Source organism: Pithys albifrons, chromosome Z (genome assembly GCF_047495875.1).
Source record: "Pithys albifrons albifrons isolate INPA30051 chromosome Z, PitAlb_v1, whole genome shotgun sequence".
Lineage (NCBI taxonomy): Eukaryota > Metazoa > Chordata > Aves > Passeriformes > Thamnophilidae > Pithys > Pithys albifrons.
Window position 1 is genome coordinate 52765643 of NC_092497.1, and position 22213 is coordinate 52787855.

The 22213-nt window shown below is 36.7% G+C and overlaps 1 protein-coding gene across 3 annotated transcripts in view; it reads right to left on the bottom strand.

The window, feature by feature from the left end:
* The window catches only part of EDIL3 (EGF like repeats and discoidin domains 3), a 241884-nt gene that overhangs the window by 89608 nt on the left and 130063 nt on the right, over positions 1-22213 (bottom strand). For all 3 annotated transcript variants that reach the window (XM_071580998.1, XM_071580999.1, XM_071580997.1), the window contains one exon: positions 17149-17262. In XM_071580998.1, the coding sequence (XP_071437099.1) occupies positions 17149-17262 (114 nt within the window). The remainder of the gene's footprint in view (positions 1-17148; positions 17263-22213) is intronic.

Here is a 22213-nt window from a genome sequence, read left to right on the forward strand (position 1 = left end):
ATGCAAACTACTGTTATTTAAACCTGACTACACAGAAACATCCCTTCTAATGGTCTCTAAGCTGTTTCCACCTTCTTCTATAACCTATGTAACTTTTTAATAACTGGAAATTCAGATATCTGCATTTAGATCTTGTTCCTGGAAGCCATTTGATGTAGATATAACCTTATATTCATGTAAAGCAGCTTTAAGGATTGGGGCTTGAAGTTCTGTTAAAAAGACAGAATTAATTTAAAGGTCACACACTTTTATTAGGGTGGAAAAAAATCAGAATGAAGATTCATAAAGGTGTCTTTTCATATATGCAGTGGAATTCTTCCATTAGCATAGCAATCTAGTAAAATGAGATGTTATATTTGTGACTCCATGGTGTATTTTAAGCATAGATCTGTACATCTAGGGGTTTTTTAATACCACCTTATTTTTCTGTATATTGTCTTATTTCTTTTTTTTAATAGCATCTCTTTTCACCCTAAAAAGGACATTATTCCACAGTGTTTAAATTGGCAAATAGCTAACTAAACAAAGCAACTATGAGGACTGCAGTCCATGCAACTCAACTTCAGCCATCTAGAAGTTCCTTGTCTACCCCAAACCAGCTGCTCAGGCTCTGCTTGATATCTGTGGGAGGAAACACGCAACTCTAACCCACAATTTTCATTATTTCATCATTTATTAAGAAAGCATCTAACACAGATGTAATCAGCTTTTCTGCGTCCACTGATAAGAACAAGCCTAGAGCACTCTCTTCAACTTAGTGCCTTGGTTTACGAGGATAAAATGAAGTGAAATGAGTCTAATGAGTTTTAAAAACACTAAAAAGGCACTGCTTCAAAAATACACAATGACTTATTTTTCTGCAAAGCCAGATTTACTAGATCATCAAAGCCAGATTTACTAGATCATTAACATAACTAGGCTTTATGGAAAGAAGCCTTTTAAAAACAGGCCTACAAGGAGATGCTGAGAGAGCTGGAAATGCTCAGCCTGCAGAAAGGAAGGCTCAGGGGGACCTTATGCATGTGTATAAATGTCTGGTGGGACGGAATGGACAACAAGGAGTCAGACACTCCTCTGTAGTGCCCACTATCAGGGCAAGATGCAATGGGAACAGATTTTAAAATGAGAAATTCCATGTGAACACAAGAAAACAGGGTTGCTTTCATTTGTAAGGGCTTTTTCGTTTGCCTTTTTTTTTTGTTTGTTTTTTTGTCCTATGTTTTTGTAGACTCTTGGGTGGTTTTTTTTTTCTGTTTTTCTTTCCTTTTTCCTGATTTGCCTTTTTTCTTGCCTTCCTCTCCCCGGGGAGGGGCACTCACAGGCAGAACACTTTATTCAGATGTGCTAGCAGTCCCAATTTTTTTAACATAAATTCAAGTACAGATATAATCCAGTCCTAATCTGTCCCAATTCTGTTAGAATTATACCTAACAAACAAAAATTCTGTTTGTTTTCCTACACCAAATCAAGTTTTTGCTGATAGCTGCATGGGGTACTCAGTGTGCTTTAAGAAGTAGAACAAGTTCTAATTGCAGGAATTATATCTTCATTTCCAGGAGAAGATAGAGGCCCAGGGAGACTTTTCATCTTACCAGAAGATGCTGTCTTTGCATATGTGTGCACACCATATGTGTGAACTTACAGTTTGACAGACTGAAGATGAGCTAAAAAGTTAGTTGGAAGTACTGGTTTGGCTTTGTACATTCAGCTTTACTTCAGTCATTCCTGCACAGAGCAAACATATTGTGTGGAGGTATTGTGAAGGACAGTCATGTATCCCAGCTCATTATCCAATTAATTGTGTCATGGCTTGGCTTCATTAGTCCAACAGCACTGATTACAGTGTACCAGTGCAGCTGGAGGTCACACAGACACAGCAGGTATATTCCTACATACCCATTTTTTAATGTATTGGCCTCCTTTTTCTCTTTTCTTTTTGCCAAGCACATTCTTACTGCCATCTCATCTGCTCTCGAGTGCATGACAGGTTTTTTCCTTCCCCCACTACCAGCTATTGCTTCTTAAGTCGCCTCGTAAAACATCACTTTTAAATACAAGTAAAGCTGCAGCCCTCCCACACAGAGGCAGATTTTCACTTGGAATTAATTCCAACTTGTGCAAGAGCAATTTTTTAATTTTAAAACTCTGTAGAGAATATAAAATGAATTTAAACTCACCACTGCCCAAAACTGATGGTATAATACTGCATTCACATGACATGTGAATCTGGTTTAGCTAATAAGACCATTATCTGTAACTAAAAATCTCTAGTTTAAGTGTGGTGGTTCTCAGGGCTTGGGGATTCAGCCTCTCATTTCATGGAGTGGTGTTTGCACCATCCTGGTGACCATAACATAGCACATTTTAGCTACTGGCTATTTCAATTAGTGTGCAGCTGATCAAATTGGTTGCTTTTTCCATGTAGCTCAAGTTTTTTTTCCACAATCCAATGTTCTGATCTGAGAGATACCGAGCAACTCAGTGGTAGCGACTCATGTTAATTGTTGACCTCAAGAGTAATCCTACAGGGAAAGCCAAATCAATGTTTTCATTCCCACCAAAGGAATTTAATCAGCATTTCCACTGAGACAAGGCAACAGATCATATGCTCTTTCCAGTCCATCACAATGCAAAAAGAAACCACAAAATAGAATTTGAAAACACTTTTTTTTTAAAATTTCAGTAGAGTTAGAGAACACACACTGACTATTTCAGACAGTTTTTGTCTAATACTAGATAAAAAATAAAAGTCAGAAGGTTTGTAACTTCAAGGTGACTCCTAACTACACAATGCAACAGCACAATTTCACTGAGATTGTTAATATAAGTTTATAAAGCCATTCAGCTCTGAAATCTGATTAATAGAAGGCATTTATCTCCATAAGTTTGCTTCACAGACTTAAAACTAAACAAAATGGATCTTCTTGACCTATTAACGTTTTAATTATTATCACTCTGATTTCTGAAGTGTGACTTCAAGCCCGTTAGTAGCCAGTGAGGTACTGCAGCACTGAGGTGAAGGACATGATTAATCTTGTTTCATGCCTTCACATAAAATAATGCACGTCAAAGGCAACATCTTTACCAATTTGCAGCAGCAGCAGCTAATGAGCACACAGACACTTTCAGACAAGCAAACTTTTCAGATGATGTGTTAAGCTTCGGGTCTGCAGGAGATGACACGGAAATGAAGTGATTAGTTATGTTTCATGCAACAGAAGACAGCTTTTCAGACAGTAATGGGAAGAAATGCCACCTATTTGCTGATATATCCAAAGAGATTAAATGCTTTTTTATGCTTATGTGGCATCTCCACCAACAGCAGTGCATTATTCTCTTACCACACTGGTCAACAGATGCAAGCAATGGCTATCAGCAGTAATCCAATATAAAGAAATTGGATGTTATGTTCTACTTCTCAAGAGTGCCATTACTGCTCAGTGACTATTGTGTGCTTCCTGTATCAAACCTTCTCCTCATACTTTTATGGTTAAGGTCATAAAATTCACTTTTGGTCCTTACTCTGCAAGCTCTGTGCTAAGACTCATGCACAGACTAAAAATAAAGTCAGGAAACTCTTAAGTAGTCTGATATTTTTTTAAAAAAAGGAAAAAAAAAGTATTTCAGACTTCTTTCAAATGTTTATTTCTTACCAGTTTTTTTAGTGGTGAAATGATTTAATGACATCATGTTTCTAAGAATCGAGCCTAAATGCAGCAGACGGATTTCGGGACTACAGAGTTGTACTGATAGGTCAGTGCCCCACTCCCATCTCCAAAAAATGGCTCCAAGGTGCATTGTGGGAACTGAAGGCAAGTGAGTCTACTTTGGCACCTTGTAAGCTGAAACTTCCATGATTAAGATCCCTAAGAACCTAAGGAAAACTCTTGAAAAGAGCCAACATGCCTTTTGTAAATGGCAGACCCTCCCAACCCAGGGGAGTTCTTTAATGGAGAAAATATGCACAGGGATAAATAAAATACAGTGGAAACAGCACACTTGGACTTTCAGAAAGCATTTGATAAGGTTCCAGAAAAAAGCTCTTGACAGGGTGTGGGGGAACGGTCCTGCTGTACATAGAACTCTAATTAAAGAACAGAAAGAAGCTTTTCAGGATGAAAAGTCAGCAGTGGCATCCCCCAAGGGTCATTGCTGGAGTCAGCTTTACTAATCAGTGACCTGGAGGAAAGTGAGAATGGTGAAATTCTCCAGTTTGAAGCTAATAAGCTTTCTTGACCAAATGCCACTCTGATGATGAGCAGCTCCAGATGGACACAGAGAACTGAATGAGTGGTGAGAAGGGTGACAGGTGAATCTCAGTCTACACAAATGGAAGATACAGCACCTACGAAAAAAAACCAACACAAAAATCCCTAAAATGTGGCCACACTATACTGAACTTAGAAGTGGTCACTACAGCTGCAAGTAAGAGATTGTAATTTCTCTGAAGTCACTGACTCAAAATGCAGTGTCAGCCTAAAAATGCAGTGAAGAGTCAGGCACTGAGGGCAAGGCACTGGAGTATTATTTTGCAGCTATATGAAATGTGTGACCACATGCAGTTCAGGTCTCCACACCCCAAAAAGATGTATAGCTAAATAAAGGCAGTTCAAATGATTAAAGGGGAAAAGCAGATACATGGAAAGGGAATAAAATCCTGAAGGGGAATATGATTGAACTTTACATAAACATAGAAAAGGTGAACAAAGTACTGTTAATCACATCTACGTTATTGAAATTAGGGAGCACTCACTGAAATTCACAGGGAAACAGCTTAACTCATGTAAAAGAAAGTAGCTCTTTGCACCAAAGGTAGTGATCTTCCGGAGCCTTCTAGAGGTGGATACACCACTCAAGGGTTCAAAAAGCAATTGGAGAAATTCAGGCACAATAGGTTCATGGATGACACTAAAGAGACTGACCTGGGGTGTACCTTTAATATTCCTGTTAAATGATGTTTGTCACTACCACAGTCAGATGTTAAGCCAACCAGATTGTTGGACTATCTGACCTAATACCATGGGTTTTTATGTTCTTAAGAAATTACCATTACCATGGTAGTGAAATTTAGCTAAGAATCCATTATGTTATTCATGTAAATAGCCTATTTAAAAACAAACTCCCCAAGAAAACACACTGCATACATAATAAATACATGCAGCAGCTCCATTAGAATAGAAACTAAACATTAAAAAGCTACTATTTCAGAAGGCATCTCCTTTTAGTACTGTTTATAGTCTTTTGGTGTTCTGTAGGAAACCTAATTAGCCAATAATTTAATATTATACAGAAAAAAAAAATAAAGTTGTTTTTTAGGGGATTATCACAAAGAGAGTTGTATTTCTAAGCTGATAAACTAAGAAATAACATCCCCTTTCCTGAAGTAAAATAAACATGGTCAATGAAGCCACTAAGTAACTGTGACTTTTTCATTTCAGCTGTTTAGAGAAGAGATGGAAGGTTTTAGAGAACATCATGTAGCCATGCAAATCCAAATCACTTTTCTTTCATGAGTAAAGCATAAATAAATATTTGAATTTATTGTGGATGAAAAGTTCTCAGCTAATTTACTAAAGGCCTAGATATTTGAAGAGGTATAGATTGACTTTGCAACTTTAACTATGCAAAGACAACTACTCATATATGTTACAACAATGGGCAAATGGCAAGCTACCTGACAGTAATATATAAAGAGGTGCAACTCTACTAAATCCCCCTAATTCACTAAAACCTGATGGCTGAATCCAAACCTTGAGATCCTGTTGTGCTGACAGTGCCTACATTAAGAAATTCTAAACAAAGCTGCATATGACAAAATTGCAGTGCAGTTGCCAGAGCCAAGTTGGTTCTTTTGATTCTATAAAGTCGCAATAGCACTAAACAAAGCTATTATTTATCCATAATGATTTATCAAAAAATTTTATGTAAGAAAACCCCCAAAAACCAAACAGTTTAAATCCCCAATAATCCTCAGGGCCAGAGGAAAAAGCTCACGTGACCCTTGAGGTCTTTCTTGTCTGAGTCTCCCTGTGCACATTTCTGGTGGCTTCCAGTCCTTTTGGCTTAACATGGACCATGATATGCAATGTTGGATGCTGATGTGATAGTTCATCTCCAGTAGAAATGACAGAGCAGGGAAATTTGCTTCTCAGAAAGTCTTTTCTTCTGCAAGAGGGTCTAATTACAGCCAAACTCAGCAAGGAGGAGGAATGTGAGCACTTAACCACAGTGTCTCTTCAGCAGGTATTTGTTTGCATCTAACACAACTAAGAATGAACTGAAGTTTGGAAAATGAGGCAGCTTGAGCTGAAGGTTTATGTGTCTTTCAGGAGGTGTAAAGTTTAAGTGAACAAGGTTATTATCTACTTACAAGAGAAGGAAATTCCTTCCTTCTCTGATCAAATCTGTAGTCACATTGTTCATGCCGCACCTCCCGGGGCACTGGGAATCCTTGACTGTGACTCTCAATCTGCCTCCTGAAGGTGCATTAAAAAATGCCAGTTCCATCAGAGGCAGGAACCTGCTTTTCCTCAGGCCCCTTGTCCAGTCACAAAGCAGGGCAGTGTGTCCCAGTTACAGTAGCTGGGACCAGTTTAGCCTATGCGGATGTCACCAAAATTGTGTGTTCTACATCCTTTGTGTCATTTCTGATGGACTGTTACCAATGGAACATTTGTAGCAGCTGACCAGGGCACACCTGACCCCTCAGGCTACAAGCTGGGTGCTAAAGGACACCGTGAGATAGGGAAGAGTTTCTGTTTTCACACAAGTGACTCAGCTGTGATAAATCCCCTCTGGGAAGGCATTAGCACCTTCATACCCACCTAAGGGGTCATGTCTGCTCATAAGCCATCCAAGATTCCAAAAATACCCCCTGACTCACAGAGTTAGATCATCCATTGTGGAACTCCTTCCCCTGTTGGAGGTACTGGGCATTCCCACATGAACCTGAGCACAGATAATTTTGGGGTTTGGGGACTTCTGGTACCACTCATGGGATACAGAGGAGGACAAGAATCTCAACACGACTGCACTGCCACTCTCAACTAGACTGTGACATCATCCTCACCAACAGGTTTCCTTTCCTTTTACTTTGCATTCAGGAGGACCATGTGGCACTCAGCACAGGGGACAACAAACAACATCCTGTTTATGCCCCAGCGTGCTGGTTATATATCCAGTTTTTGTAGGTAAAACCAAATTTTTTCTCTGTATCATTGTATTATTTTGTAATCCCTTTATTAAATTGTAACTCTGACATGTAATCTCTCGAGTGGGGTTCATTTCTCCTGTTGGTTTACCTTTAAACTAGCACACAGTGACAGCTCAGCTTCCACAAGAGGAAACACTGCCTTGCATTACATTTCTCACACATGGGCACCCTGGGCAGGTCCAGCTTTTGCTGTTCAGAAAAATTACATTTCTCCAATTTTTCATACTGGCTAAACTGTCTAACTCCCAGCCCAGTAACATGTCTTTGTGAATTCCTTGGGGTCTAGTTCTCCTTACACTTTGCAGCTATAGCAAAGGTGACACAAATGTCACTAGTTCAGGTGTAACTAAACACTAGGCTTTCCATGCTGAATCAAACCTCACTTTTAAAAAGTGCATAAAGTGTCTGAAATGAGGGCCCTTAATCACTGAATACTAGTTAAAACCCCATAAAAATAGTGTTGTAATCTTTAAATCAATGTGCAGTTAATGTTAGGGAAATGTAGCTTAGGTGAAGGGTACGAACACACCACACTCCATTAATATGTCCTGTTTTACTTCCAGCAGCTCTGTTGGTATGTCTAAGCCTAAAGCACAGCTTTTAAAGGACATCACAAACCTGTGCCCCATCTCACCTGCAGGCAAATCAGTGGAAGACCCACCCAACCTTCAGCAGACATGAAGCTGAACAGATTCTATCGTGTGCTTTGGGAAAGAATTAGTTTTGAGCATTTTCCACCTGATATTTTTTATCCAGGGAAAAAGTTTCCCATGTCTAGAAATGGTCCAAACCCAATAATCTCTCAAATTTGCACCTGATAGAAAAGAGAAAGGTATTGTGAAAGAAATTGCAGAGGGACCAGGGAGTAAGCAAAAAAAGAAAACTAAAAGGTTTCAGTAGTCACTGAAATTAAATTCAATAAAAATGGGCTTTTACTCCTATCCAGAAGTACAAGGACATTTTTCAGAAACACTGAAGAAAAATGAAGACTCCGCTTTGCTGACAGTAAACATAAGGATTCAAATTCCTTTCCAAGTTAAAATTTTCCAGCATTGCTCACTTTAACTTTGATGTAGTGAGTTACAACATATTTTGTGCTACATCTAAGGATGAAATTTGAAAACACACATGGGTAAAACTGAATTGCATAAAAATAGGAACAGAGTAATTACAAAATCAGGTTTTGTCAAGAGCAGCATAAATGGGAATCCATATTATCATAATAATAATATCCTATATTACATATATTATATTACACGCTGAACCTGATCTTCAGTGAAGGCACACAATGCTACTATCAAATATACAGATTTGCCAACAAAGGAAAATCAGGTTTATGGGTGAGGTGTACCAAACAGATTTTGCTGGATCAGTAATGGATATTAATATGCCCATAAGCCTAAAAGGGTGAAAGTTTTGTGAGATACTTTTCTATAAAGAAAATTTCTGACTACACCAAACTAAGAGCTGGCCAAAGGACATTTAGCACGAATACAAGAAAACAATCACCAATACTATGGAAAATCAAATTAAGAGTAATTCTGTCAGCTCTTGGCAAAGTACTTTAACAGAGTTGTGAATTTTTAAAGTTTTAAATCTACTTCATTTCAAGAATTCACTCACATCCCTGAGTCCCAGTTTATGATCATCAAGACCAAAAGACAACAAAGACTTTCACTCTCTCGCTATTGCATCGCCACTGAGTGTTTTTGACCTGCTAATTTTCCTGCAAACCCTCGGATCCTCTAATGAGATGCAACAAATGAGCATGGAGGTGGCTGGGAACTAAAATATCCATGACCTGCCAGCACCACTCCTCCCCTCCCACGCATCTCACACGTCGCCGCACCAGCAACAGGAGCTCTGCTGGACCCTCCGTCTGTCCAAAGCAGCAGGAGCTGCGAATCTTCCCTCAGTGGGAAGCTGATCACTGAGCATATTACATTTCCTTCACCTTCTGAAAGCTGCAGGTGGGAGAGCTGTGCCGAGCCTGAAGATTTTAGTTCATTTAGGACTCATGGAGCTGTGTTTTGTTCAGTTTTTTTTCCCCTCTAGTTCACATGGATTCTCAACTTCCACAGCTTGGCTTGAATCCCAAGACTAAACGAAACTCCAAAATGTGAGTCAACTTTCAAACCTCCAACTTTTGCAATTCTACTCCATGCCTAGTTTGTTAACCATTACAAACCTCAAGACAATTTAATTATGAGGCGTTTATACAGCCCTAAAGATGACTTTATTCTCCTTGCTCATTCCTGTGTCCAGCAAAGGGTAGCAGCAGACTAGACCAGGCCAGCTCATATGGCAAACAGCCCTACACAATCAATCTGTTTTGAAATAAATGGCCTATGTCTTATAAATAATAAGCCTTGGCATAAAGCATTTTCCAATTGTATCAGTACACAAAATAATAGAAAAAATGGTCCTGTGGCTTGGCTATTAGGAACTTTGTTAAACCCACTGCAGCTGCAAATTACCTATTTAACATACCTTTATATATTTATACATAATATATACTCTTTTTATGTATTTCGAGTTATTAGTTCTTTATCATCCCACACTTTTAAGGGGTTTTTTTGGTTATAATAAGCTGTGATTTGTTTTGAGCTTCCTTCTACAAGCTACAGTCCAGCTTTTATTTCTTTTATAGTACCAATTCCATACCTGCAAATTATTTTTCATTTCTGTGAGAAAATAAAAAAAGACTGTGCATTATTGACCATGCCAGATACTTGAGGGCTGTGGAGGCTACTTTGAGCATAATCGTGTGCTGTAATTTTTCTTTCCAGTCTTCGAAATGCTGAAATATTCAATGTCCTAGGCTTTGCCACACATAAAAACACACATAGAAGTTCTCCCAACAAAGGAACAGTGGATAATACTTATAAGTGGTTTTTTTTCTGCTCTGCTTTTTGTGAGTGTCTATGATTCTATGTTACTGAAAAGGTAGGGTCATGCTGCTCCCTCAGCAGGAGGAACAGACACGTGGAAGAAAGGCAGAAGGAATCCCTGACTCCTCTTTACTGAGGGATACTGTGAGTCAACAATGACACAAACCCCAAGAAAAGCAGATTTATACAAAGAAAGTTGCCACAACAAGGTGGTTCACCCTAAAGTCAACAATACAGGGTTGAATTAATGTTGTGGTCATTGACACAATCCAAAAGCCACTGTTGCACTCCTGCAGTTAGGAGACAATTAAATGTGTAAAATATTCCTGCTGGGCCTTAAGGGCTTGCCTGAATATTTTACAATGAGTTTGTGTCAGGTGTGTTCACCAAAGGTTGAGTCCTCCACTGCCTAATCAAAATAAGATACTGAGAAATTAGTGTTCAAAGGGAGACTTTACTGTGCAGTACAACTGCAGTAAGATGAAAATGCACCCAAAGGCACAGGAGTGAGCACTTTGTTTCAACATTAAACACTGCGAGATCAGTCTCATTTTCCTGTTGCTGTTGAAAGGAAGAGCTACAATTCTGAGCTGCTGAGCCCAATTTTGTGCCTCTTGTGGGATGCCTGGACAAAGGTCCACAGCAGGAGAGCCAGAGTGTGCTTTGGTTGAAGACTCAATATTAGAAATGTTAAGAGTTTGATTAATATTTCCCTCTAGGTCACTAAAATGCCTGGGAGAACATTTCAATGTTAACAGCATGTTCTGTCACTTCTGTAACATTTTCTGCTTCTTTGCACTTTCATACCAACACACTACACAGAAATGCCTGCCAGACAATATTCACAGAATGGAGCAGACTCAGCAAAACTCATAGTTTTCATCTAGGGATTCAAGATGGGCTTTGTCCAATGCAAATACAGAAATTATGTTCCATCCATGACTAGCTGAAATACTTAAAAAACTATACACATTAAATATATAAATATACCTGAAAATGCCAAGATATGTATTCTAGATGATATATAACATAGATATTATATATTATATATATTTTAAAATAGATGAACAATATATAAAAATATAAATGTGTATAATGAAAATTCTATATAAATGTATATCCCTAATTCTTAGTACTGACATTTACCCTCTCTTTCAGCAGTAATTTAACTTCTTATATAACTTTTGGGTTTATTCTTATGGCATGTTCAAAAAAGGACAAATTACCAAGACTGAGCTGAAATGCATGGCCCAAATTCACATCTGACATGTAAAAGTTTTGCCTCCTGTGTTTTCAAAGCATATTTTTGATATGTTTCTACTCTGGGATATTTCTGTAATCCAGGGAGCTCTCACAGCAAATATTACTAATAAATTTGTATTAAGTGAAATGATTCTTTTAGGCACCATTTCTTTTTCATTCTTCCTTTGATCTGACACTAACCACATATTATTCCATAAATCCACAAGGATATTATCTGAATGATAACCACCCTGAGCACATTAAAAAAAATCCCTATGGTTAATAATTATTTATACTTATATCTACACACACACACACACACGCACACACACATGCATACCTATAAAAGCTCTTTAATTTTTGTATGGAAGTCTTCAATTTGTCATCTAATAATAAGCGACAAGACTGTACATATTTTCTGAATTTTCATGCATTGTACCCTTCCTGAGTGACAGTTCTGGCTTTTAAATTTTACAATCATCGAAGTGAAACAAAGCAAGAAAAATATTATAACTGAAATAAACTCTTCTCCTTGCCTTAAAATATGAATTAAAGAACAGTTTCTATGCTCTTGATTAGACAACAGCTTGATTAATATTCTTTAACTGGTTTTAAGTCTTGTTTTCATGCCCAGGCTCTGTCCACTGCCATTTGTTTGTACCGGCCCAGTATCTGTGTGGCTGTGAAGTTCACTGGCTCAAACAGCTGATCTGCTTCGATTTTTTTTCCCCCGAGTCAGTTCTTTCAGTTTGGTTTTCCAAACTTTATATATAAAATATATAAATAATATAATATATAAATATATAAATAATATAATCTATATAAAATATATATATATACTAATATATATACACACACCCATATATATACATACATGTGTATACACATATATACATATACATTTTTATATATATACACACACACACATATATATGAAAAAGAATTTCCAACTTTATATACAACACCAGTATTTCAGGTCATAAAACTTGCAGACATTCAGAACAATCAAGAATATGCACCATCCCAAACTTCATACTGCATTATTCACAGAGTAAGTCAAAATGGTATTTTAAGCTATAGAGTAACTCACTGAAAGACATTTTAACAGTGATCAGTAATTTAGGGAATTCAAGCCTGTGTTGGTTCCTGGCAGGTAAAGTGTTTCACTGTGGCTCACTATGAGCTTTAAGATACAACATATTGCCAACTGGAGGTACATAAAGAATCTCAAGCCTTAAAACCAAGGTTCCCCAGCAGGTAATCTGGAAACAAGGTGTATATCTAATGGGATCTGGTTTATCTTTAAACAGCAGTCCAGTTCTTATGAGGTTAATTTTAGGAAGGCATTTCCATGGGCTGAGCTCACCAGAAAGCCTGTCACCAGGTTTATTAACTTAAGAAAGTGGTGAAGCTCTGATTCCTATTGATATTTTGAAAACACAGTGTTCTTGAAAGACAAATTTTGATGGGACATAAAGCTTCCCCGTGAAAACACATCTTTCATAACTGTTTTGTTTTGTCTGTGCATTATTTATGTCAGAGTAGGGTTTTTCTGAACCCAGTCATGGAGGTGTTATGAACCTTGAACCCTGCTGAGCCAGGGCTGGTCTAAGCTGGATCTATAAAACAGAGACATCCAAAATCCACCCAAAACTGTGAGCATCAAGCAGAGGATTTCAAAGGAGAAGCACCTGCAGCTAAAAAGACCCAACACACTGCCTTGAAAACAAAGTGAAATACAGGAGACATCAAAAGAAGGAATAGAGTCTCTTAAAAAATACTGTGAAACTAGTTACCATCCCACATTATAAACCATGCAAACTGCAGATGTCATGTATTTCATAGGAATAATCTTGAAAGAAAGAAAATTCTAAAATCACTGTGTATTAGCACGCTGTGGATGACACCATCTAGCCTGAGAGTATAAGGCTGCATGTAAGCAGAAGTCTTGAAGGTCTCTTTATGCCTAGATCTGTCAGATCTTTAGATAATTTTTAAAGTAAAAATGACAACGGAAGAAGTGGCATTTTCATTTAAATAAATAACAAAAACCAAAAAACCAAAACCACTTTGATTTCCACAGAGAGGAAGGCAGGAGGCAATGAGTGCAATATAAAGACAGTAGTGTACTAAAGCATAAAAACAGAGGAAATAAATGAAAATAAGGTCTAAGCACACTGCTTAACAGGATTTCTGACAAGCTAGACAAATAAATTGGTGCACTTGCTCTGAATGCAGCATCCTCCTACATATGGGCATGTTGAATACACATAAAAGCAGGTGAAGGGGCCATAGCACATGTAAAAACAAAAAAAATTTTATAGTGACTATTCTGATCTAGAGCTTTAAGCAAAAAAGCATGAGGAAATTTGACACATGCCTTAATGCCAGCAACTCCTGGCAATTAGCAAAACACAGTTCCAAAATTCATGGTGATGAAATTTTAAGGTGTACACTGTATGAGTACCTTCTGCTAGATTAGAAGAAATAATAATAAAGAAAAATAAGAAAAAAGAACAGTGATCAAAAATTAGCTGTGGAACTTCCCACATATACTACCCTTGTTGCTCATGGGAGATTTTAACAATACAGATTTGTACTGAATAATGCAAACAGCCTGACACTGATGAAAGTGGCTCCCTATTGCCTCCAAGAGAATTCTGTGGTCCAGAAAGTAAAAACTCCAGCCCCAGGAGAATCTGCCTTGCAAGGACTCCTTTTTTTATGGATACTCCAGGACTAAGGAATGGAGATAATCATAACTGATAGCTTGAGTTCAGCACAGTGGCAAGAAATTCATTCAGAGAGGGGAAGAACAGAAGGCGATGCAGCTGCATCAAGGAAATGCTGAGGCCTTGAGAAAGGTGGGAAGTAATATTGAATTAATACAGTTTAGATTTAGTATTGAGAGAATGGGGAAAGGTGCTCTTCCCATTCCATGTTTACAAAACATCTGCATACAAATTCTGTGGATACCAGATGTTCTTCTGTAAAGTATCTCTTAACTGGGTGATAAGCTTATTCCAGAATGGCTGAGTATGTTTTGAGGCTGCCAGTGCTCTCACACTCCACTTTACTTTGTTTTTTCCTCAACCCCTGCTTTCCAGCAATGAGAAGCAGCTGGATGAAATACCATTTATGCCTGAATTGCTAAAGAGAGTAGTAGCTATTAAGAAAGAAAGAAAGAAGACTGAATTTAAGGAACTCTAAGCCCAATCCACGCTAGAATGAGACTCAGAAGAGAGTTAAGGTGGTCCAAACAAGGTTACAAGCTCAATTTAGTGTTTTATTCTTTATTGTTATTTTAGTACTGAGTTCCAGCCAAACCTTTCCCCCTTATTTCAGGTCTTGTAACCAGTCAAAAGGATTTTGGGTGGGTGTCCCACAAGCCTCTCAGGACCAGGCTGTAAAACAGCAGTTATCTCACATCTGGAAAGTGCCACCCATGAGGTAAAATGGAACTATTTAGAAGATTAGCTAAAAGGTATTAATGATGGTGGAAATAAAACAAAGAAAGAAGCAAACAAAAACCAAAAAGGAAGAGAACTTAGTAGGGAAAACAGTCTGACATGAACTACTTAAAGCTGATGAGTAACATGGTAAGTCATTATTACAGAGCACTGGTATTTAGGCTGTACCAAACTAGATAAACCATTAGGAAACGTACCTTGCAGCAGCAGCCTGCACCATGCAATTTTGCCTTTTTTTACTCTAGACCTAGGATGTTTTACATATTCTGTGATGTGGCTTAGCAATCTTTGAGCTTTGTGAGGTAATTCTGAGAAAGTAGTCAGTAATTTACATAATTAGCATAACAGTATTTAATTACATGATTACTGTAAATATATGTAAAACTCTAATGGTGTAATTAGAATGTGTAATAACTACTTGTAATTACATAATTAAGTATGATGACATAACCAAACTTCTAATGGGAAAAAAAAATAGGATATTTACAAGCCCAGCCATAGAAAATGGTGCAGTGCACAACATAGTGATGGTATAAAACCACAAGTTTCTATTGTAATGCTAGTTGTACTAAAACCAGCTAAAAAGCAGGTGAATTAACTAGAAGCTTGTGAGCTGTGCCATAGTTTTAGTGGGATGTGTTGACTTTCCTGAGCAAGGAATGGCTACAGTCAGTACAAAGAGGTGTTTGCATGTGGTAGATGATGGACTTCTGGGTCACAATTGCCAGCATTTCTCTACAGAAGCATCTTCAGAAAGACCATTCATTGTGTAAATATGTATATATACTTATGCCACTATAAATCTCCCAAAGTACGACCCAGAAAGACAAACTGTAGGTAGCATGTTTTGTAATTCAGTAGCAGAATTCTTTCACTATTTCAATAAACTGGAGCTTTCTACTTTTGGGACATATACACTTCATGTTATTTGCTCTTGAAAACAGAAATACATATATATATATAAATATATACAAACAAATTCAGTATAATATATAAGATATGCTACTTCACACACAAAGTTATTTTTACCTATCGTTACATATACATATATTAAAAAAACTACAAAGTAACAGCTGATGGTTCAGAAAATACAATGATCACTTCTAGTAATAGGTCTGACTACCCCATTTCTGGCATAACAGGAGATTGGGTTTATGTGATCTATTATCTGAGCAATGCTCATGACGCAGCCAAAATACAGAAGAGATAAACTCTGAAGAGATGGATCAGATTCCTGGTAGAATTCCAAATGGCAATTCAATTGCACCTAGTAAGGAAATGTATGCACTGCTTCAACAGCAAATTTTGAAGAAATCTTTAATAGTTTTTCTTTTTTTTTTTGCAAATTTTTACAGGTAGCCATAGAAACCTCTGAACTCCACAAAACAAATCCTAATCTTTGATTCCTGTCTAGAACTATATGCACATATTGTTGGGCACCTCAAATCTTTTTTTTTCTGTGCAATACAAATGTGGGAATTCACTGAAGCTGCTTCAAAAAACTCTCATCTTGTCATTTGTGGTAATTGCTCCATCCTGTTTTCGTCTCCATTCCCCCCACACATCCACAATATGAACACAGGAAAAGGAATCATACTTTTCAGCTTTGCTATGGTTTAATTTATTTAGTATTCAACTTGCAACACTTTTTTCTTCTTTGCAGCACTTCAAGCTCAAGAGTCTCTAACATCTGTTACTGACTGTTAAGATGTATTGCATTTCATTCCACAGAAGGTTTATTCTCTTTCTGTTTTTTCTGGTCTTCAAGACTACCTGGTCTATCACACATGAACCCCTTTGTAGTAACAGCTTTAGGAATCAGAACTTTATAGCACACTGTTAGCCAATATTATTGCAAAATAACGTCAGATTTTTCCCAAGACAGATCCTAGTGTTGCTCCATAAATGACTTCTCCATAAACCAGTGGTCAAAATTTCAGATGCTGGATATACGTCAGAAGAAATAACACATATTTTCGACCTGCTCTTGCATTTGTTGATATCTGTTAATGCTCAGTGGAAGACAGGATATTTGGTGAACTCCTAGCCTAATTTTTTTCTACTTTATACTACTTAATCCTTCTTGTTTGACTTTAGATTATGATTTTGCATTTTGCAAAAAGTTTCCACCACATCAGATGCTTTACTTGAATGCAAGACAGCTTTGCCTTCTGAAATTTTCTCCAGTTTGAAAAAAATCCAAGATGGCTATTTTGAATATCCTCTATTTATAATGCAAGGAAATACTTCCATAGTATATTGAAGGGTTTTTTTCTGTAAAAAGCAAACAGTATATTTTATTAAAAAGAATTTACAGACATGCTGTACTTACTCTGTTGGCAGTTTCTTCCCATAAATTCGCCTGGGCATTCACAAGAATAGTTGGCAACAAGGTCTGTACAGATTCCACCATTCTTGCAGGGTTCAGACTCACATTCATTCACATCTGCAGAAAGTATATGAAGTAAGGTCAGGATTAACAGAGAAATGGTAAAAACAATAAGCACATGTTGTTTATTGAAAAGAGGGAAGCTTTTTTATGTCCCACCATATAATATAATGTTTTGCTCAGGCATTTTCACTGTAACTTCCAAAAGGCATAAGGGCCAAAAACCAGAGTTTGGTTTTAAAAGAAAAATTGAAGTAGTTATAATGGGGTAATCAGTAGTGATCCCTGCAACTTCAACAAGTGTAGCTACTTCTTTATCAACAGATGCCAGTTAAGGCTGTCTCTCAGTTCATCTTAATTCATTAAACATCTAATTGACAAGGTTGTTTAACCGTCTAAAAAATTTCTTTTCTGTGCATGAGTTAGTGGGCAAATTGAAACTAATAACTCAATCTAAAAGCTTGCAGAGTTCATTAAATTTAAAAGGCTGAAAAGGTGGGTTATTTCACTCGAGTTTCTGTTTCCCAGTACACTTTGTGTAACTCTGCCAGAATAACACTCCCCTGTGCTTTCCAATGTAGTAACCTTAAAGTGTAGCACCAGGTTCTTTTCCTCAAAGGTGGTACAGTATTTTTCAGTCGTCATAAATAGGCAGAATGAAGAATAATGATGTGTCATAAATAAAATCCTCAGTCTCTGCATTTATGTTTAGTCTGCATGGAGTAGAAAAGGGTTGTATGAATTTTATACATCACTGTGTCAAAGGGGCCACACCACTGCAGTGAAATATTTGCAGTATGGTGGATGATAGATATATATTGTAGATAATATGGTGGATATTTTGGAAATCCCTGGTGGGCGAAATGCCCCATAAACTTAAGTCATAGTCCTTGTTGTTGTGGTGTTGTGCTGCTTCTGTCCCTAAAATGCAAACAGGGTCTGTGCTGGCACACAGAAACTAAAGATGCTACAAAAATGTCTAAATCTCATGCAATACAGCTTGGGCAGAAGAAGCAGAATTCAGTTCTGTCAAGAAAGTTCCTTGATTTTTAGTAGTTTATGTAACTTTTGTACTTTCAATTTGATTTATTTTCCATTTACTGGGAATGTATGTTCAAATCCTCAGTGTTTTAATACACTCAATGGGAAAACTTTCCCATTTCTGTGAACAGAAATGTAGAAACAGACCTTCAGGTAAATATGAAGGCTAATTTCAGTTGCTTGAACCAGAAAAAGTTCAGATTTTTACACTAAAATTGATGATTGTAACTGATCTCTGAGCCTCTTTTTAATCCCTCATGTTTTACTATTTCTGGCTTATAAAGATATCACCTACAGGACTAATAAAAATTAGTTGAATTGCTTTCTATTAGAAAGGAAGAAGAGGAGTAATAGCTTAGAGTACAAGAAATAAAACCTGCCAAGGGAAATAACTGAAGAGCAGACTTGCTCAGTTCTAAATTAAATTCATCATATGTATTTATAAAATTGAACAAGATTCTTCAGCTCCCTATTTGCCTTTTTAAGCAAAGCCCATTAACCTTACATTTTTATCAGGTTATTCATAATTTTTAATACAGGCTTACACATTTGTGGGGAAAAAATATCAAGGTCACTGTGAACTAAAAAACATAAAGTGAACATATGAACTATCTCTTACTTGGTGAAATACAGGTGGTAATTTATCCTCTTAAAAGCTTTCCTGTGTAAAGGTAATATCCTCTCAATTTTTTTTCTTTTTTTCCCCCCTAACTTGCTATTCCTTTTGAAATATGTAGGAGAAAATGCACAGTTTTCCAGAATACCTCATATTGCCTGTGCAATGGAGGAGAAAATAAATTGAACTTGAAGAACCATATACTTTCAAAGTAATCCTCATATTCCATCCCTTTGGAGCAATCAGCAATGATCAGTGTAGAAAAGTGGAAGGTTTTAATTATTATCTTTTTTTCTTGGCTCCTACAGTGATTTTTTTCCAGTAACTTCAGAAACTTCAGCCCAGTCAGTTCAAACAAATATCTCACATTTGATGAGTGGGGAAAGATTGTTTATTGTATCATGTCTGATATGTTTAGTTGAAAACAAAATTAACTGAACGCTGTTAACATAAAGAACATGTGTCAAATAAGAAACTACAGAATTACGTAATTTGATGTTATTATTTCATTTGATTGAATGTGTAGATGTGGAACATTTAATTAAAGGTGTTGTCACATTTTGTTCAAATTTCTGGATGTGCCAGTTATGATACCACACTTTACACCAGCTGGTGCGTTTTCTTCTGAAACTCATGCAATTCCCTTTCAAACTTTATCATGTTGTCATTAAAAGAAGGAAATCTGAATAGAAGCCTTGAAATGCCAGAGTTTCTGGAATAGTTACTCCTAGAGACAATAAAGGCTCATACAGATTCTAATTCTGACCACACAACACACTTGCACAAGAAGGATGTTCTTTTAAAGCAGATTAAGTAATACACAATAAAATAACTGTACGGTTTTTCAGGTAAGGTTGGAGTTTGTGTCAGGGCAGCTTCAGATCAGATTTTGATGTGTTTAGGTAACAATATTATACATTGCAGTAACTACAACACAGAGCTGGGTACTGCTGGAGAAATCAAGAGTTCCTCACAGAGGTACTTGATAAAACTGATAAATACTGAGTGAAATGGACTCATTAAGAGATAAAGTCTGGGTTTCTAAACAGGGTTCAGATTAGTTACAATAAAACATCTCCACATGACAATTAAAAAAAAGACAAAAAAACAAACAAACAAAAAAAGAATTTAAAATCCCAAACCTTCAAAATTCAAAAGATCTCCACCCCCAAAACCCCACACACTCACCCTCATGCTCAAACCCCCATGATTTCTCTGCTGAAGATGGATTCTGAGATTGATAGTGATGCAGGAATAAGGGAACACTGACCATTTTCTGAAAATAGATTGTTCCTTGAATAATTGCTTGAAGGGCTAAGAGAATTGATTAGGAAAGAAAGGCTGTGCTAAGGTTTCTTTTTATGCTGCAGATGATTAAATTTACATTTCCTAAGATTAATCCATAGCTACAAAGCCACTAAATCCACTCTGAGGCACACTCATGGTGTACCCAGGAACACAACTATACTGTCAGAAACTAGGGAAGTAAGAGAGAATTTGTCTATATCACATGGTGATTTGGAGAACCATCGAAAGGCAAATATCTGTGCTTGTGTCTTTCTTTGATGGATTTATATCTATATCTATCTATACATGCCTGTATGTATGTATGTATATTTAATATGTCCTCTAAGTATTTAATAAAACACAAATAAAACCAATACTGTACTTGCCAACATAATTAGAAATATGGAACCCTCAGTTTGGACATGACCTGTTCAATACAGCCATATACGTTTTCCTGAAAAATTACCCCATGAGAAATGGGAATATAAATTACATAATTGTTACAATTAAAAAATAACTTTTAATTACAGACATTAAAGTTCTTCAGCAAGCTACATAGGATAGACCTGACTTTATGTGATGATGGGACCAATAAGCTCAATGTAGCTGCATGGGTTTTTGTGAGGTTTTTTTGCCAACACATCTCATGTTTTGGCTTCAAATACACACCAGTATCTTGTTCCTGTTCCCTGCTGGCTTGCCCTTTACCCAGCCCAAATTTCTGGTTCCAGCCACCTGAACCCTTGTCTCTGATCCAGGACTGCCTCTCTCAGTACAGACTTCCTGATGTCCCCTCCTGCTGACCAGCACATTTTTTCCTTAACCTTTGATTTTGTACTCATTTTGGCTTCTGGTCTCACAGAGTCTGCTCCTCTTCACTCTAACTAATATTTTAAGTTAGTTTTCTATCAGATAGAATGGTTGGCCTGTAACACACACAGCTTTTAGGTTCAAGAGTCCTTATTGGAAGTCAGTATGGCCTTTAAAAAAGGCAAAATCCACCTATGCCTTACTAACATTGCAATTATTTTTTTCCCCCCAAAATAAAGTCAATTCAGTATGTAGAATACAGATGGGAAGAGAAAACCAAATATAAGCTTTGTGTCTTAACTGGCTTCTGTAAGGACCCACAACCATATATATACTGGATAAAGTTTAAGTCATAATCTGAGAAACTTGTCCTGTCCCCAAAATTTTAATATTTTTAAAGAAAACCAGAAAAATTCTCTATCTGGTTCCACTTCAAAATAAATTTGTTGATGATTAACAATCTTTGGAAACCTATATGGCATAAGGTGGAGAAAGTGGTAATATGGGATAATTATCTTTTAGTTAGAGTTTGGTTGGCTATTTGCTTGATGGCTTTTGATAGGTTTTTAAAATACATTTTTCTTTATTGTATATTGATCGTGAATGATTTAATTATATGAATAAGTACTATATCAGTAAGGTCACACAAAATGTATGATCTTGCTGGCAGAACTTTGTAGTATCTTCTTGTTGCATAGACTTGAGCTTCCAGATAGTCAAACTTCTCATTATTAATATCTAATAAATACCATGAAAGTCAGCTCGTTGCTCGTTATTTGTGTGAATGTTCATATATTTATGAAACATTAAATGATAAAAGCTCCATTGGAAAAAATACAAATATACTGGTTCTATTTGGTGAAGAATTTGTCTCAAAAGAAACAATGAAATTTAATATGACTATCTGAACAGTGAGCTACTGTGATATGATAAAATTTGAAAGATTACAGCAATTCATGTACAGAAGGACATGCCTTCTGTAAAAGTAGGAGACTTTTATTAAAATTTTTAAATAAAGAAAAAAGAACAATCAAAATATTCTTTCTATGGTTTACTACACCCATCCTAATGTGTAAAGGTCTCCTAAATGAGGCTAAACTTTTTTTCCTCAAAAGCTGATAAATAAGTAAATAAATATATTTAAATTGATAAAAAAGCCATCTGAAAAAAAAAATTTCAATACACAGGACAATCTTTTTTGACTAAAAGATACAAAAAAATAGAAGGAATTAACATGATAATAATTTATTTTAC